Here is an 18,440-nt window from a genome sequence, read left to right on the forward strand (position 1 = left end):
TTTTTTTCTTCCTAATTGTTCATCCCAGTTCTGGGCCAGCATTCATTTTGCAGATAAGGAGAGGCACACCTCTGCAGTACCACCAGCCTTTTAGTAGTTGTTTGGGGAAGGTAATGGATCCTGATCATCATACACAGTTGATTCTTTTTCTGTTACACTACTAAATTTGATCAACCTATGGTATAAAGAATTTTCATATTATAAAAAAGCCTGCCTACCTAATTAGTTTCTTATGTACTTAAGATAAAGAAGAATGCCAGTTCTGGGGTGTGAGCAAACTCCTAAATCTTGCTCAGTAGACATAATTAATTCAATGACTGATACCTTGTCCATTGGCTTCTTATCAGTTGCCTTTTGCCTAGGCTCCTTCATCAGAGGATGGTTCAATGAAAGGAAACTTAAAAGACAATTTTGAAAATTTTCAGCAAGTTTGGTAAGACTTGAAGGGGAGAAAGATGGAAACTATTGGGTAAAATGAAATTTTGTAATATTTGGTTTATATTTCTCTAACAATGGAGCTTATAGGTATTCAAGAGAAAAGGTGGTTAATATACTTAACTAACATTTTTATCTTAAAATGAAAGTAATAATAAGTTTTTCAGCAGGGAAAGAAACTAATACATTGAAGGTTAAGATAAACTAATCTTTTTTATGCCATTCGGGGAAAACAGCCTGTACTGTAACTTGAACAAATTGGAATATCAATAAATTTGAGTTCTTTGACTATACAGATTGAATGATGTAAGATTTAAAATTATAAACAATTGATTCCTAGATGAACAATATACAAATCTTTTTCCTGCTTGCCATTATTTATGTGAAAAATTTGGTAAAAAGCAGGAAATCAAATTATCTGGTATTGTATATTTATTTATAAGGTAAGAACTTGATACCTAAAACATACTCCATATTAAATATAATGAATATATTTAAATTTCCTTGGCACTTTCAAAAGGAAGAGTTTATAGTGACTTGAAATATAAAAACATAAATCTATAATTGTGTGCCTTCTGGAATATTCCTTCCTGAGGAGAGATGACACCCGGATACATATACCCAACCCCAAGGTTAATGTGCTGGCATAGCAAGGGACAACTTCATTTAGACAGATATATAGGAAAATAGTAGAGCCTAACCAGAACTGCTTGTACCTTTCTCTTAGTTTGTTCTTTGGCTAGATGCCACTGGAAATTATATGTAAGTTGACCTATTTGGAGAGTTAACAAATATGGAGTCATTGAATGGTGGCTAAAGAAATCTGTAGGTGTTGGAAAAATTTGGGGTGAACCTAACTTGCCCCACTATTTGAAGTTTTGCCACAGTGACTTTTATTTTGTATTTAGCAAATATATAATTGCATGTATGTCTGTAGTGAAGGGAACTTTTCTAGATTTCTGGTTTTCTCTTTTGAACATTTAGAATTTTACATTCATAGTTAGATTCAGGCCACTTTACATGATTGGAGCTTGATTTCTAATCCTGGTTTTTATAGTTCTTCAAGTTCACGAAACTTAAAAAAGAATTTTAATTTCAAGCATGTTTTAAAAGCTAATAGTACATTAGACACTAATGTGACTTGAAATGCAACAATGATAAGGTAATATAATTGGAAAATAATATATTTTGTTAATTATTAATTTGATAATCAAAAAATAATAATTCATTGCCTTTCTAAAATTTTATTAAGGTGTCTGTTGCATTCACAAAGAGAAACTAGATCTGTATGCATCCTAGACAAACAATGTAGATCACTCAACATATATACAGCATGTTTTAAAAGACTTAATATATAGCTAAACATTTAAATTAAGAAATTTAGCATTTTATAATTTATATTATTTTATTTAGAATTTTATTGGAAATTTTAAGTTTGCTAAATTGATTTGAGAAAGGTAATTTTGTAATTATAAATACAATATTTCAGGTGTAATATGTTATGAAGAGGGCATTTGAATAGGGATTTTTAAATCTAGAGTTCTGGGTTTAATGGGGGATAATACAGTTGAAATATATGCAAAATTCACAACTTTCCAAAACTAACTTAAATGAACTGAGTTTCAGGTATAAATGGCCAATTAGTCTTGGTTATAAAGAGTTTTGAGTACTGCCTGGCCAGCTTTGAAAAATCTCAGTACTTGGGGGTCCCCTTCACCCGAAATCACAAATTAAAAAGTTTTGACTAAATGGCACTGGAAACTTTTATATCTTTTATACTTTTATATCTAACTCATTTCTGTATATGCCACTTATCCTTGTAAATAAGAGAAAAGTTGATTTCTTAAAAGAGCAGTTCAGTAAAAGCAGCCAGGCTCTTACCAAGTTTTACAGTGTTAACTTAAGAATTCATTATTGAGTTAGCCCTATTAAAATAAGCTTGTAGAACTTTCTTACACAAAGAACTCAAATTCCATTTTGGCATTTGTGCAAGTATTAGAACTTGTAAATTGGGGACTAGAGCCACAGACAATATAAGACCTCATTTGATATTTTCCCCTTGCCCACCTTGACACTTAAAAAGCATTGTGTTGACTCTTTAATTTTGCTTCTGCACCTTCCCCACAACTGCTCATAATGTGAAATCTTCAAGCAGTGGTATATAACTAAATATAAAACCAACACAAATCAATGATCAACTTTAAATTCTACTCATTTTGTTGTATAGGAGGAACTCTACTCAGTGTACAGTGTCTGAAAAGTAGCCATTAAGTAGCAGCTCTTTTTTTGGATGATCATTTAATTCCCTGTGGTAAGAGTCTTCCTATTAATGTGCAGATTTTAAATTTGCCTCCTTAAAGAGGACCATTTTTGTAAATAAAAGTGCATTTTCTGTGGCATCTTAAGATATCTCCACCTATACTTATCTATAACTGGGTTTAATAGCACTTCAAAGGAGTTTTGAGACCAAAACAGGTAGAAATAATAACACTTGTTATTCTATGAAGTAAAATGTTCTGAGTTATTGAGGAGAGAGAATTAGTTTGACTGATTGTGATATACAGGCAATGAATGCTTAAGGCTTCCTTATATTAAGATCATTGTGTTCTTGACTTTGGTGTTGGTATTCTTAGTCTATACATTCTATAATTTGCTTCTTTTCAAAAGTGGCTTGGCAGCAAACTATGAAATCGTGTACTAATTTGTAGTTGCAGAAATGGTCAAGTACAGAGGGTACTTTGTTTTTGTTTTAGCGTGTCTTCTTGAATTGAGGGAGGTTCACCTCCCATTATAGAACAAGAAGTCCTATCAAGTTTAATATTACTACAAGGGATCATGGATAAATTTCGTTTATTTTTAATGAAAACATACTCTTGATGTTTATTGAGCATTTCATAAAATACTATCATGTTGTAGGTTATTGTTTTGTAAGCTTATTTTTTAAAAACTAGAAGATGGGGTATGCATTTAGCAGTGTTGGGTCAAAAAACCCCAACAATTTATTATTTTCTGAAAAGATTATTGGCAGAAATTAGAGAAAATTGAAATGTGAGTAATCAGCTAATTCTTCCATTAGAATCACTTAACTATAATTGGATCTTTTGAAATTCATTGGCATAGCTACCCAATTAAATATGTATATTAGTACCTTGCATTTGTGATTTAGTTATCCATCAAGCTGGTCTAAATAAGTTGAAATTGTCCAAAATGAGGTTGACATGTTAACTTCAGAAAAATGTTTTGTTCTGAAATACAGATTATAAAGATTTTATAAATTTGTGAGGGTCTAATAAGACAGTCTGATTTAAAATAGCTTAATGGTCTCTAGAATTGAAGGAATAACAACTAAAGATCTACAAATTAAAAGCCTCAGGGTATGCACCTTTATGATTTGCTAGATTATCCTGACTTTATCCTTAATTTAATGACAATTATAAGGCTAAGGACATTAGAGTTGTCTAGTACATGCTAGGGTCTCCAAGGAAAATCTTCTAAGAAAAAAAACCCCAAAACTATTGGAAATGAACTTGTTTAGGATCCTTCCACAAACCAGATCAGTTGGAAACTTGCCTGATTGAAATGTCTTGGCAAACTTGTTCTATGAAAATGGTACAGAAGTATTCTATGATAGTTGTAGCAAAGCTATTTTCAAAAGCAAGCTATTGAGGTACAAATCATTCCTCTTAAGGCTTTTGATACATGATGTATGACATAAAAACTTCATGGACTTAAGCAGTCACAAAATTTTAGATCCTAGAAATACAGTTAAATTCATTTTTCATATGAGAAAACTGACTTCTAGAGGATGATCAAGAGTAAAATTCTGCATGTGAATGATATTCATACATTCTAGTGCATATATCCATTTTAGTGAGCTTAACTATTTAGGTCAGATGGAGATAAATTTTATGATAGTAAAGTACTTGCTCAAATCATTATGGAACACCACTATTGCTGGAAGTTATGGACCTTTTCTTTTTGTCTTTTTTACTCTTAATTGTAGACAAAAAATTCAGCAATTGTGATACTTCATATCAATACTCTGTAAGAGCTGCATTTGGTATCAGTACTGAAAAACTTTTATAATTTAGGAGAAGTATTTTCCTTAATGTGTTAAGTTCTTTTTCCTTTATTGATATGGATTTGTTTTCTAACATGTAACTACAGGCCCAGAATCAGAGCAAGCATTTTATAACAATTTAATGTATATTGGATTGCTTGCTGTCTAGGGGAGGGAAAAAAAATTTGGAGCACAAGGTTCTCTATAAAGGTCAATGTTTCATCTTTGCATGTATTTGGAAAAAAAAAATTTAAGCTTTAAAAACTTATATTTTAAAATTAAATATTAGTTCTAAGTGGTTTAGTGATTCATAAAGCCCTCATACTTTTTGAGTCCTTTACATTTACAACTTCTGTGCTTAGTACAGGTGTTCTTTCAATTTTTTCTAATTAGTTACGTTGTTTTGAATTTTAAAATAATCTCTCTTAGTAGAAAAAGCATTGAATTTAAGAACCAGGAGACCAGAATTCTAGTCACTAGGGTTACTGTCAGCTACCAACTACTACTATCTTTCAGTCTAGGTAAGTCACTTAACCTCTGAAGTAATTTGATCATCAGTACAACAGATAGAAAATAGTATTATTGAATAAGAAAATATACTTTTTAAAAATAGACAGTAATTTTATGAAGCCATGCAGTCCTTTAAAAAATAATTTTTGTATAATCATATTGAAAAGAATGATTATAATTGTTTTAGTAATAATTTATAAGCTGAGAGTATTTAACTTTCTGTAGATTCCTAAATCACATGGTTCCACATAATCATAATTTGGTTAAAAAAAAAAATGACTAATATGAGAGGGTGTCCTCCCCCCTCCCACCCCAATTTTTTTTCCTGGACATTATCAGTTCCTAATGGCATGTTTTAAATAGGGAAAATAAATGACTTAAAAGTTATTTCTGATGTTGCAATGATTGTGTTCTTTAATGTTTAGAAGATCTTAAGTGCAACAATGAGCAGCAACGAGTGTTTCAAGTGTGGACGCTCTGGCCATTGGGCCCGAGAATGCCCGACTGGAGGAGGCCGTGGCCGAGGAATGCGGAGCCGTGGAAGAGGTGGTTTTACCTCAGCGCGAGGTATTTTTGTTGGAAAAAATTTTGAAATTTCAAAATATACAATTACCAAGGTTGGTCTAATCTCCCAACTCTGTATCTTTCCCATCTGTAATAGGTTTCCAGTTTGTTTCTTCATCTCTTCCAGACATCTGTTACCGTTGTGGTGAGTCTGGTCATCTTGCCAAGGATTGTGATCTTCAGGAGGATGGTAAGTATTTAACACTTCCTTCCCCCCCTCCCCATTCTCCTCTGCAGAGTGGTAAGCATAAAGAGAAGCCTGACTTGTGTAGTTTATTGTATAAAGCTCATCTTCAGTTTATAAAGGTTTTATAGTCTTGGTCTGCCTCTTTTCCTTATTGTTGAAGCCTGCTATAACTGCGGTAGAGGTGGCCACATTGCCAAGGACTGCAAGGAACCGAAGCGGGAGAGAGAGCAGTGCTGCTACAACTGTGGCAAACCCGGCCACTTGGCTCGCGACTGTGACCATGCAGATGAGCAGAAGTGCTATTCATGTGGAGAGTTTGGGCACATTCAGAAAGATTGCACCAAAGTGAAATGCTATAGGTAAGGATAGCTGTGGAAAAATCAAGGACATCAGTGCCTAAAATGAGCAGCTTTCTTAAGTTATGACTTAAACTTCCTGTACTTTGAAGGACAGGAAATTAGGCACTGTGAGTTTGTGACCAGGTGAGATGCTGACTTTGTTCTAAGAAGTCCTCTTGTGGTATGTGAGCTGGACTTTGGGCACAATGAAATATTCGGAAGCTACATACACTTTAATATTTCCTTATTTTACAAGTGGAAAGGTCATCTAAAATAATTACAATCTCTAGCTGGACTTTGTTGGGTGCCATATTTGTTAAGTACTTAGATCCCATAGCTTATTGTGTTCTTTAAACTATGGGGCACAGGTTTTGTTTAAGATCAACACCACCTTTTGTCAGCATCTGGTTTTGACAGTAAAAAGTGCAATGGGATAGTGGGTTATTGAGGAACAGTGTGGCTGCATGCTAACTCCTAATCTTTAGCTTCTTTTCTTTACCTAGAAAGCTTAAAGAGAGTCATGATTTCATCCTTCCCTGGGCATTTCTCCATAGCAGCATTTCTCCTAATCAACATATTAGCTTCCTTCCCTCTGGACTATAAAGATGTTATTGCCTATTTCTATGTAAGATGTCCCAAAAATTCTAGTGCATTTTTGGCATCTTAATAGTTTAAACTTCATTACTGACTTTTGGAATATTTTAAATATGGGGGAAGGCATAGGATGTTTGGTTTAGACCTAGGAGGAGCTTGAAAAGGCCTTCAAATTCACCTCTCTATCATTGAAAGATTTGGAGAATAGTGTTTATATAGTGCTTTTTATTATTTAAAACAATTTACACATTATTCACATCTTTACAACTCTAAGCAGTAGATGTTGTTATTCCCATTTGACAGATGAGAAGAAAACTGAAGTAGAAGTGACTTGCCTCTGGGTCACATAGTAAGTGATTGAACTCAGGTCTCATTGGCTCCCAGGCCCAGTGCTCTATTCTCACAGTACCACCAGATTTAAGATTTATTTGGGATCAAATAAACCAGTGTCTGAGGTGGAAGTCGTCAAACCATCTTAGTCTTTCTGACTTCAAATCTAGCAGTGGCCTGTCTACTACAGTATGCTGTCCTCAAGGATATTGGCTCCAGTTTTTTGATAAAGAAACTGAGGATGAGAGTAGTTATACAACCAGGACACCTGGTTCTAACCCTAGTCTTTGGATTTCTGAGTTCAGCATATTTTTGCTCTGATTACTGTGTCTGGTGGGTGTAAGCAAGACTTTTTTTTATTGGTTTAATTTTAGGGGGGGGTCGGTTGAATTTTAGGCGTTTTGGATGATCTTCCTGATTGAATTAGGAGGGTGGGTAAACTTATTTTGTAATTAATGGCGAATTAACATCTGTAGTTCGTCTTGTATCTAACACTTGAAATTTGAGGTCAACAGTGAGGGGAAAATTTTGTTGATTTAGCCAGTTTAGTTTCTTAAGACATGCAATTCTGGGGTGTGTATTTATATCAGGGTATATACCTTGATAAAGGTTATTCTTCTGATCATTGTCTTTTATGGAAATAGCTTTAAAAACTAAGTTGCCGATTAAGTTTTGCCTGGTGAAGTTTAAATCAATACATGGAACTTGATTTTACTTAGAGGTTTCGTGTTTTTACAGATTCATATAAGTAACAGGAAATTGCTGATTCTTGGTATTTAGGAAAGACAATTGAGTAGTATGTTCTTTTAAAATCATGTGGTGGCACTTTGGCTTCTGTCTAAGGTTAAAATATCTTGTGGTTTAGATTGGCTGGAATATTAATATGCAGTTGAATTAGGTTAACTTGAAACATGGGTAAAACTTGCAAGGATTGGTGTCCAGGCATTTTCTTCCAGAATCATTTTTATAGATAGTCTGGTCTGGCTTAATAACTCTGATTAAAAAATGAACCCTAGTGATGGTGATTCATTACTAATAAATTATACAAGAGAGAAACTATCCCAACAAGAACTTATCAAATCTACTAAGTTGGTAGTAAAGTGAGGGCTTATTGAGGGTATGTGATGTGTTTTAGTTACATTCACAGTCAGTGCCAAGTTTTTGTTCTTGGGTTCTTGGAGGAAGTGAGATGCTTTTCCATTTCAGCTCTTATATAGGCATTGAATCAACAACAAAAAAAAATCTATTGATGGCAGTATTCGCATAGTTGAAAACTAATAACAATTTTAGGTTATAGCAGAGTTGTTTTTTTCTGACAAAAGGATTGTGCTCTTCTATACTGTTGACTGTTCTTATTAAACTTGATTTTTCTCAGTTCTGACTTGATTCTTAATTGGATCTATTACATATGTAAGTTTTGCTAACTTAAAATAGCCTTACAAATGTAACCATGTCCTTTTGTGAGACTCTTATCAGAACATAAACTTCCCTCTTTTGTCACAATATAGAGTTAGAATTAAATGTGCACAGAATTATAACAAATCTGGGCCATTCATGTGGATTTGATTTTGATTGATATCTGAGTGAACTTTGAATGAATTAGGTATAAAAAGCTTGAATAGAATAATAGTACAAATCAATTTTATTACCATTAAGTTTCTTCCCCTTAGTTGCTTGATTAGTGTGATTATTGTCTTGTCTCTTAAGAACTAGTAGTGCTTGTCTGGGGCACTAAACATCATAGCTTTAATTTTGTGCAATGGCTAATGATTAGGTAGACAATTTCACATTTTGTGAGCATCAATGTGAAAACTCTTTAATTTCTTTTTTTAGGTGTGGTGAAACTGGTCATGTAGCCATCAACTGCAGCAAGACAAGTGAAGTCAACTGTTATCGCTGTGGCGAGTCAGGGCATCTTGCACGGGAATGCACAATTGAGGCTACAGCTTAATTATTTTCCTTTGTCGCCCCTCCTTTTTCTGATTGATGGTTGTATTATTTTCTCTGAATCCTCTTCACTGGCCAAAGGTTGGCAGATAGAGGCTACTCCCAGGCCAGTGAGCTTTACTTGCCGTGTAAAAGGAGGAAAGGGGTGGAAAAATCGACTTTCTGCATTTAACTACAAAAAAATGTTTATGTTTAGTTTGGTAGAGGTGTTATGTATAATGCTTTGTTAAAGAACCCCCTTTCCGCGCCACTGGTGAATAGGGATTAACGAATGGGAAGAGTTGAGTCAGACTAGGAAACCCTTTCTGGGTTTCTTGGATGTGATCCCATGCAGGAGGTAAAACAGATTCTGGAAGTGTCTTTGAACTTCCATAAGTAACTTTAATTGTAGTATAATGATGGCCTTGGATTGTCTGACCTCAGTAGCTGTTAAATAACATCGAGTAACATCTGTATCAGGCCCTAAATAGAGCATCTAAGTCGAGTGGGAGTAAAAAGATGTATATGCCTGTTAATGGCCATGAGAGAGAGAGAAATCAGGATAAAAACCTAAAACAGTAACAACTCCGTCGCAATGTGAATGCTGGAGATACCGATGGTGAAGGCAAGGTTTGGAATAAATTTTTTCAAAAACTAAATCTAAAACCCAGAGTAAACATCAATGCTCAGAGCAAGCATAATTTGGAGCTATTAGCTATTCAGGAGTTGCAGAGAAATGCATTTTCACAGAAATCAAGATGTTATTTTTGTATACTATATCACTTAGACAACTGTTGAGTTTCATTTGCTGTAATCAGTTTTTAAAAGTCAGATGGTAAAAGCAACTGAAGTCCTAGAACATAGAAATGTAATTTTAAACTATCAATAAAGCTGGAGGAGGAAGGGGAGTTTGACTAAAGTTCCTTTTTGTTTATTTCAAATTTTCATTAATGTACATAGTGCAAAATGCCATATTAAAGAGGGGACTGTGGAGGACTGAAAAGCTGACAGTTTGGACTTTTCTTTTTGTACTAACTCAATCATGTCTTCAATGGTTAAAAGTTAGCGATTAAAAAATGGAAAAGGCATGGGGTTAAAAATTGTGTCAGATTATTTTGCAAAAGAATAGAAAATGTTTAAAGCTTTGGTTCTTATCACTCATTTACATATTCATAATAGCAGTTTTTTTAGGTTTTACATAATTCTAAGTGATCTCGACAAAGTTGCTTCAATTTAGCCATTTATATATATATATATATAGAATTGATTAGTTTTTGTGTAGATTTGAATTGGAGCTGGAAAGTACCTTTAGAAAGTCTCTCTCAATGATTTTCTTTGGGGTCAGATCAGGGATGGAGGGTAGGGACAGAGCTGTAATTAAAGTTCAGATCTGTTATTCCCTTGAACTCGACTAGCACAGTGCAGCTCTGCTTTGGATATAGTCAGAGGGTCATTTGGGGAGGTATTTTTCACTAGGTCCAATATAAATATTAAGTGCCTATTATAGACAAGGCACTGTGCTTTAGCCACTTGGATATAAAGACAAAAGGAAAAAAGATTCCCTATTCCCAAGAAAGTTAATCTGCCTTTGCCTTCTGATTGGGAGTTTAAATATGGTTCCTTTATCAGTTACTAATTTTATAAAAATTTAATAAGTCATCACTTGAGAGTTAGGGTCTTGGTGTTTTCCTTCAGCTTAAAGGTCCATAGTGGTATCGGTAATACAAATTTGTATTGAGTTTCACAGATACTTAGGCCATCGTGAATTGGCCAAAATGAATGAAAAACATGGTTATAGATAAATTTCCCAGTGTGTTGAATGGATGCTAAAGTTATCTTTAAGTAAAAAGCAGTAATCATTTTAGTAAAAAGTACTGCAGGTTAGTCAATTTAGGGGTATTAATGCTAATAAAATTTTAATCTTTTACACTATATATGAAGCGATGCAAAAGTTTAGTGGACACCTCAAGACAGTTCTGCTAAAATAGTACATCAAAGAAGATAATTTTTCCAATCTTGTAGAATCACTGGATAACTGCTTGCCAATAAAACACAAACACCAAGTACAATGCAAGATGACAAAATCATGGCCCACTCTGGGCAATATTAACTTTTACTCTAGAAATATAATAGCCTAAGCCGTTTTTTTTAAATCCCTTTGGTATAAGCCTTAGTTTAGTATAAAATAGCTTTATACATCTGGTTAAGCTCAGTTTTGGCAGGTGAAGAAGAGTGGGACTCCATTGCATACATGTAGGGTAGAAAGGCAGGCATATGCCAAAACTAGAGGCAGGCCTTGTGAGCTGGATGTTAGTAAGGCAAAAGGGAATTTCATTTCATTTTAGAAGTGCTGTTGCATTCACTCATCCATCGCTTACATTGGTGATGTTTATAGGAACTTGGTGTATAGAGAACTTTTTGAAACTGGTATGGAACAGAGCCAGTTCTTGCCAGAGCTTCTTTCTATTATACATTCCATTTTTTGCTTTTTTAAGTTTACCTTGCTTTCATGTAGCCTGAACACATTAAACATGGAAATATTCCTTTTGGGGAAAAAAATCTAATTGAGAGTGCTGATGCACTGTTTGTGTATGGTTTGGTGTGTGTGTATAAACACTTTTCCTGTGAAGCAGTATTAATATGCTATGCCTGAGTAATTGGGTGTGGGGAGAGCAATGTGGAATGATAGCATGGAACGGATGAAGGCACTGTCCAGCTTCTGTAGGAACTATTGTTAGACCTAAAATTTTTATTGATGTATGTATGAGTGGTTTTGTAAATGTGTGGTCTCTGTTGGGGAGAAGTGACTTTTCCCTTTGGATCAGCAGGGTTATTTTAACTGGAATCCTCCCACCAGAGGAGAAACACGAACACAAGAAAGCCAATACTTTTACATTTAACTTTTAAAGCATTCTAAGGGGTTTTCAGAAGCACTTTAGTGTACCTTTTTTTGTCCTTGAGCTAAATATACTTGTTAGGGAAAACATATTATTTCCTCCTCAATCCAAATTTTATTTCCTCCTCCCTCCCTTCATTCCCTTTATTTTTCCTCTTTATGTATTATTAAAAATAAAATCAAACCCAACTCTTTGGTTGTTTAGGGAACCAGAGCTAGGAGTATAAAATCCCCAAATAACCAGTGTTTTTTTCTTAAATGTTTTCTTCCTTGGCCTTTGATTCAATAATGTTCCTCTTCATATTATTTTTTATCATTTCTTACTCTTAACACTGCCCTATGATACCTGGTAAAATTTACTTGTTTAATTGGAGAGAAATAGTGGCTACTCAATGATAGTCCCTGAAGAGAAATTCTTTGGATGACAACTATTGATAGCTAAATCAAACTTCATTGAAGTTTAATCTTGTCACATCAATGCCTTAATGCAAGTGGCCTCACTTATTCTTGGATGTCACTTTGTTTGGGTTTGCTAAAATTGTGGAGCAGTGTTCTTCCACTAACTTAGCAAGTTTATATTTTGAGGAAAGATTCAATCTTAAATGTGTATATAGTACTATTGAATAAAAAATGTTATTGAACATGACTTGAATTTGAGGGGGAAAGAGTTTAATAGAGACATTCAATGTGGTAAGTCATTTTCCTTGTTTGTGTGGCAATTTGGGGGGGGGGGGTCAGTATAGTTGTGCCCAATACCATCAAAGAGGAGAAAGAAAGGAGTAGTTAATAGTGTTTATGATTAGGGAAATTAGCTGACATCATGATGCAGGTCTGTGTTTTCTGGCACTTAGGATTTGTTTACCTGGTAGTGAGTTGGCTTGTGTTCTGCCACCTATTCTCTTAGAAATGGAGGCACACACGAGAGAGGTGCCTGGGGGTTAAAGATGGTGATTATCGAATAGTCCTTTGTAGTTTAAGGGGTTCTGGAAAAGTTAAACCTCTGACCATGCTCTCTATCAATTGAGTAATGCTATCAACCCAGGTATGCCCAGCAAGGAAGCTTCAATTGTGTTAACATTTTGCTATGAAGTGCCATTCATCTACCATGATGCCAGCATTTTTTCTTAAATAAAATTTTAATAATAAAATGACCTGTTAATTTAATCAGTCTGTGTATTCTTGTTTTGAGTTTTTTTTTTTTTAATTGAAAAGGTTCCCCCTTTCTCTTCCTCTGTATTAGGTGGTAGGTCAAGAACTTCACTCGTGCCCCAAAGAATTAATGTGACCTTCAGCAACGAAAGGCTTCGGTGATGGAATTAACTTACTGACTTGACGAATTGGTTACATCTAAGGCAAATAATGCACCAAGGACTCATGATAGGTTTGTGCTTTCAGGAACCCAATTCAGCATTAGAAAATGAGACCTCTGGATCAACAGAGTACTTCAATTTGGCACCTTTCAAAACATATTCACTTAAAATTTAAAAAATATAGGGGTTTGGATCAGATTTTTTTTTTTTTTTTTTTTTTGGGGGGGGGGAAATACTTCGCTTGCGGGGATCTCTTAATTACAGGTGTGCTGGCAATCTTAAACTACCCCAAATCTGTCTTGAAAGGCATTTTGTGCCAAAAGAACTATATTTGTATATCTCAGTCTTCCGGTTTGGGAGGAGGTATGGAATAGATCTTCTCTGGCTGCCTTTTCTTTTTGACTTTGCAGCTGCTTTGTAACTATTCCTTAAGCTATCTTCTTACTATTTCCTGCCCTGGAATAGTTTTCTTAGCTGAGTTCTTTGTATATTGCTTTTCTTTGATTGCCAACTCCCTCTGCCCCATCTTTCATATTACCCTCCACCCCCCAAATTTTTTTTTTTTTTCAGAATGTGGCTACTTTGAACATTATTCCAAGATGAAAAAAAAAATTACTCATGCAATTCTTTTGAGAAAAGACATTAAAAAGTCCAAAGTTGGATGGTAAAAAATAAAAGGCAAATGTTAGCTTTCTAATTGCAAAATGCTCCCTGTGCCTTAGGACTAAGATTTTATGGATAGAAATGAAATTTAAATATTGCATTGAAAATTTTTCTCAAAAATTCAGAATATCCTTCTGTGTGAGTACTATAGATCAGAGTTGACGCAGAAGGCAAATTAAGCTTCATGTGAACATACTCCAGGAACAAATTTTTTTAACTTTTTTTTTTTTGAATCCATGTACAAATCTTGATGAAATAAATCCTTTATAATTCAGGTTTGTGCTATATAACAAAGATGTTAATTAATGTTTTACATATAACTGAGAAAGTAATTATACCACCCATGAAATTAAAAAAAAGTTTAAAAATAATTTAAATGCATGATGTTTTGTGGTAGTAACTATTCAATAGGAATTTAATGACATGTTAACAATTGTATTTCTTTACTTGAAATTTGGTCCCAGGAAAGTTTTAAGGTTATGCCCACTTGTTAGACTGGGTGGATTATATATGTTTTCTATTGTTGCCACAGAAAGTTGCTGGAAAAATTTAATATTTTATTTTCTCATTAAGGCAATGCTGAAGAACTTTGCAGCAAATAGTGATAATAGTATATCCTAAAAACAAAGTTGTAGTCATGCTTTATAGATACAATTATTGGTCCCTGAAAAAGATTAAGATTTTTTTAATAACAAAGATTACCAATAATAAACATTATTAGTAATAAACATAATTACTAAAGATAGTAATATGTTCCCGTGCCTAAAGATGGAAATAAGCATGATCTACATTGATTATCCAGGGAATTCTAAATAGAGATTTAAGTATGCATTGATGTTTTGATTGCTGTTGCCAACTTTTTTAAACTTAAAATGATAGCTTTAGTTTTCCTTGCTTTGGAAAAAAGTCCTTGTAAAGGTTAGTTGTATGACCCTGGCAATTTTAACTGATGCATTTCACTATGTTGACCTTGAAAATCATTTCACTGTCTAAATAGTTCATTTCAAATTGCTTGTTAAATATTTGTGGATGGTATTCCACAAAATTTTAAAAGAATTTTAATTTGACCAAATTTGGTATCATCAGAAAAGTGCTGTTTAACATGAGCTCATATTGTTTTGCTATAGCCAAGTCTGTACCAGCTTTCAGAGGAAGCCTGCAGAAAGAAAAATGTTGTGTAGACAATTTTGTATTTGATGATACGTCATGTTAATTCTCTTGAATAGAGACCAAAAGGCCTGTAATAACTTAATCCATCCTAAAACTAGTCCAATCCTGTTTTTCTGATAGGGAAATAATCTCAGCCTGGTTAGCTGATTTATTTGCTCAAAGCCTTTGGAGCCCTCTGGATTAGAAAAGATGAGCATTCTATCACTGTTTTGCATTGTTTAAAATTTGGACCATGGACTTCAGCTAACATTTATCTTAAACTTGATTCTCACAGTCCATGTATTTGTGACTTTTGACATGAAAGGAGTATATTGCCAGAGACATGAAGGCTTGTGTGTATGCAGGGTCTTATTTTCTTAAGTATGCTGAAAGTCTCAGTGTATCTATAAATACTTTTTTTACTTTTAAAAAAAGTTTTTGAGTATTAATTGTACATGGCCCCTGAAGGAAAAAATACTGGCATGTTACATTAAATGGCAGTGAGTTAGCCTCATTATTCAGTAACTTAGAGATACATTACAATAAAAGTCCCAACCAAAAGAACTCTGCCCAAAAATGAACAACCATTGTAATAGTTGTATTAGTATCCATTGGTTAAGAAAAGACTTCTGACACTACCAATGCCTCTGTGTCTTATTATAATATCTTTGGATGTTGGATATGTTTGTGCAATTCAGATTGTAACCTATTGATTGATAACTTTCTCATCCTGTGTACTATATGTCCATGCATTCCTTTCAGTCCTCCACAGGACGTCCACCCATGTCCTGGAGACGTTAGATAGATGGCTTTCATTACTACATATGGCTTTTGATTGCTCTTAAGATTGACCCATCCCTTTTCTGGTCATATCTCTTGATACTTGGTTTGTGTGTGCAATGTCGTTGGTCACATACTGAAGCCTGTTCAGGAAAGGCCACCAAGCATTTCCTTAGTGCCCTTTGGGTGACCAGTAATTGATACCTCAGGGATTGTGGTAATTCATTATTTACATCCAAATAGCATTGCCAGAAGAAAGAATATACATGTTTTGTTGTTTTTTTAAGTGAGATTTTGTATAAAGAGAATGGTTGTTAAAAGTGCTGCCCATTTTCTGAAAGGCAAAACAAGTGCCTTCTTCAATTCTTAGCCCAACTCATTGTTCATCTGCAGTTCCATCAGCAGCAGTTGTGTGGGGCGTCCATCTAATTGCATGTCAAAGATGGAATGTCTACATGATTATCCTGCAGGGGTAGTTAGGCCAAAATTGAGTAGTTGTAGATTTCACTTAGCAAAGTGCGATAATTTCCATTTGCAAACAGCATCCTTGGGGAGCAGCATACATTTTCCTGTTTTATGTCTATTGGTAATAATCAGAGGAGCATAAAGTTATCTCTGAGAAACAAATCTTATATGCTCTAACCCACATGTGTGATGTTTGGAATGGAAACTTAAGGGCTGGCTGTTCTACCAAGTAAAGTTGCCACTTCATCCTTGCACCACCTGAATTGTATGATTGAAGATGTGGTCTCTGCTAGAACATGACTCTTGAGTCTAGCTGTTGTGATATTTTCCTCAATAGGTATCCTGGATGTGTGTATAAGTTGTCTCAAAAGATTTTGTAGAGACAAGAAAGGATGAGTTGGTTATATTTTCACTATCACCTGGTTTTTGTTTTTTGTTTTTTTTTTGGCAGTTATGTATTTTTTTTTTAATCATTATTTTTCCTTGCTTGAGATGTCTTGAATCATTTTTATGCCCTAATAATTGTACAAGTTGCCTTCAGCACAGATAACTTCTGTGTATATTGGCCTGTTACATTATCTATAATCCATCAAATGGCATTCCTTAATTGTTAATAAAGTTGTCAAACTTTCTATACACCAATTTTTTTCTATGGCCTCTCACTATTCTAAGATGTTTACCATCCTGCAACACAAGATTTTGTTAGATCAGTTTGTGCTTACAAATTGTTGTGTCCCTAAGCTACAATTTTTTGATCGACAAAGGAGGACTAGAAGCTGCCTGAAGCAGTTTTCAAGTTCAGCAATTAAATGGTGCTGGTCTATGTTGATATATTTTGTTATATTACAGTGTAAAATGCTTATTTAAGTAGGTTAGGTTAGTTATTTTTATTGGGATCTTCTCATTTTTTATTCTCAGTAGCTGCCATTTTTTGATACATTTTCTGACAGCTATTATGTTCACTTTTGCATTGAAATCTAGTATTTATACATTTGTTTAATTTGGAAGGTCTTAAATCAGTCATTTCTCTACCATCTCCTTTTAAACAAAGTATAAGTTTTTTTTGCTTGTCCATGAGTCTCTGGCAAGTGAGATCACCAAAAGTATGCCAAGAAATTGTTTCTTCTTTTGGGATACATTATGAAGCTATCTCTGCAATTTTTTTTTAATCTTAGTTTTAGCTCCCAGTTTTATTTACAAGAATTTCAATGTTGATGTGATTCTCCCCTTCTTCCCCCAGTTTTTCACATAATAGGTAGTCTTGATAATAGGACTAGTGTCCCACTTTTAATAACAAAAGTTAAATCAATGTTTATAGATAACCCCACCTTTTTTCTTTCCCATCGTTCTTGTTAATGTCCCTAAAGGAACAAATGAGGGCAAAAGAATTGAGTCTCTTTGTATTTTTCATGGTGGAACCTATTATAGCTCATTTGCTTTAAGGCTGTTGTAAAACACGTCAGTGGGAAAATACATGATCATAAAAAGTTTATGAATCCGATAACACTTTCAAAATTAATTTGCATTTTATTAATCAACATCTGTGTAACTTTCCTAAGTAATAACATTGTAAAAGATATGTTCATCATACAGAAGATGTGTTTGCTGCTTATACTGGTCACCCGCTTATTTTGTTGGAAATAAAGATGAAAGTGATAACGCTCAGTGTCTTTGTGAATTCTCAAACCCCTTGCAACAATCTCAGCAGATCCAAGGCACATAAGTAAAACATTTTTGGAGTGATGGTGAAAAAATGTTACTTGCCAAGCAAAACTAGAACTTTAAAACATCTTAAAATCTGAATTAAATCATAAAACATTTTAGGGTTTGGCAGAATACTGCTTAAGAGTATTCAAAATAGCTGTAAATGTTGGAATAAAGGCCTTCATTCTCAACTTGGCCTTGATCCTTTCCCCCTAATTTTTAAAACTCGCATGTCTTTTCAATCACATATGAGGACTTGCTTTTACATTGAATTAATTCTTTGATCAATCGTCCTCACTATTATATCCTCGGCTAAACCTAGAAAAGTCATCTCTAATACCTGCACTTAAATGTCTCCTAAACTGCTTGCAATTGAACTTCTGACCTCCCCACAATAAGACAAACCTGGCAGATTGCAGTGGTGTTAGTGGCTGGCTCTAATGACTATTTTTCATATCTTTCAACCTTTGCATTTGATGCTGTTGACTAGTTCCTGGATACTCTTCCCTCTTTGAGATTCCATTTTATT

General features: G+C 34.2%; 1 protein-coding gene across 12 annotated transcripts in view; it reads left to right on the plus strand.

Moving 5' to 3' along the window:
- The window catches only part of CNBP (CCHC-type zinc finger nucleic acid binding protein), an 89,739-nt gene extending 71,873 nt beyond the window's left edge, over nt 1-17,866 (plus strand). For 3 of the 12 annotated variants that reach the window (XM_031956528.1, XM_031956536.1, XM_031956495.1), the window contains 4 exons: nt 5,431-5,572; nt 5,667-5,759; nt 5,914-6,115; nt 8,852-10,044. In XM_031956528.1, coding sequence (XP_031812388.1) covers nt 5,449-5,572; nt 5,667-5,759; nt 5,914-6,115; nt 8,852-8,969 — 537 coding nt within the window. In that variant the 5' untranslated portion in view covers nt 5,431-5,448 and the 3' untranslated portion in view covers nt 8,970-10,044. Of the gene's footprint in view, nt 1-2,662; nt 2,747-4,924; nt 5,017-5,430; nt 5,573-5,666; nt 5,760-5,913; nt 6,116-8,851; nt 10,045-13,080 lie in introns of those variants that run through there. The other 9 variants (XM_031956503.1, XM_031956512.1, XM_031956520.1 and 6 more) reach the window with 9 other exon arrangements.
- The last annotated feature ends 574 nt before the right edge of the window (nt 17,867-18,440 follow it).

Source organism: Sarcophilus harrisii, chromosome 1, assembly GCF_902635505.1.
Source record: "Sarcophilus harrisii chromosome 1, mSarHar1.11, whole genome shotgun sequence".
Taxonomy (NCBI): domain Eukaryota; kingdom Metazoa; phylum Chordata; class Mammalia; order Dasyuromorphia; family Dasyuridae; genus Sarcophilus; species Sarcophilus harrisii.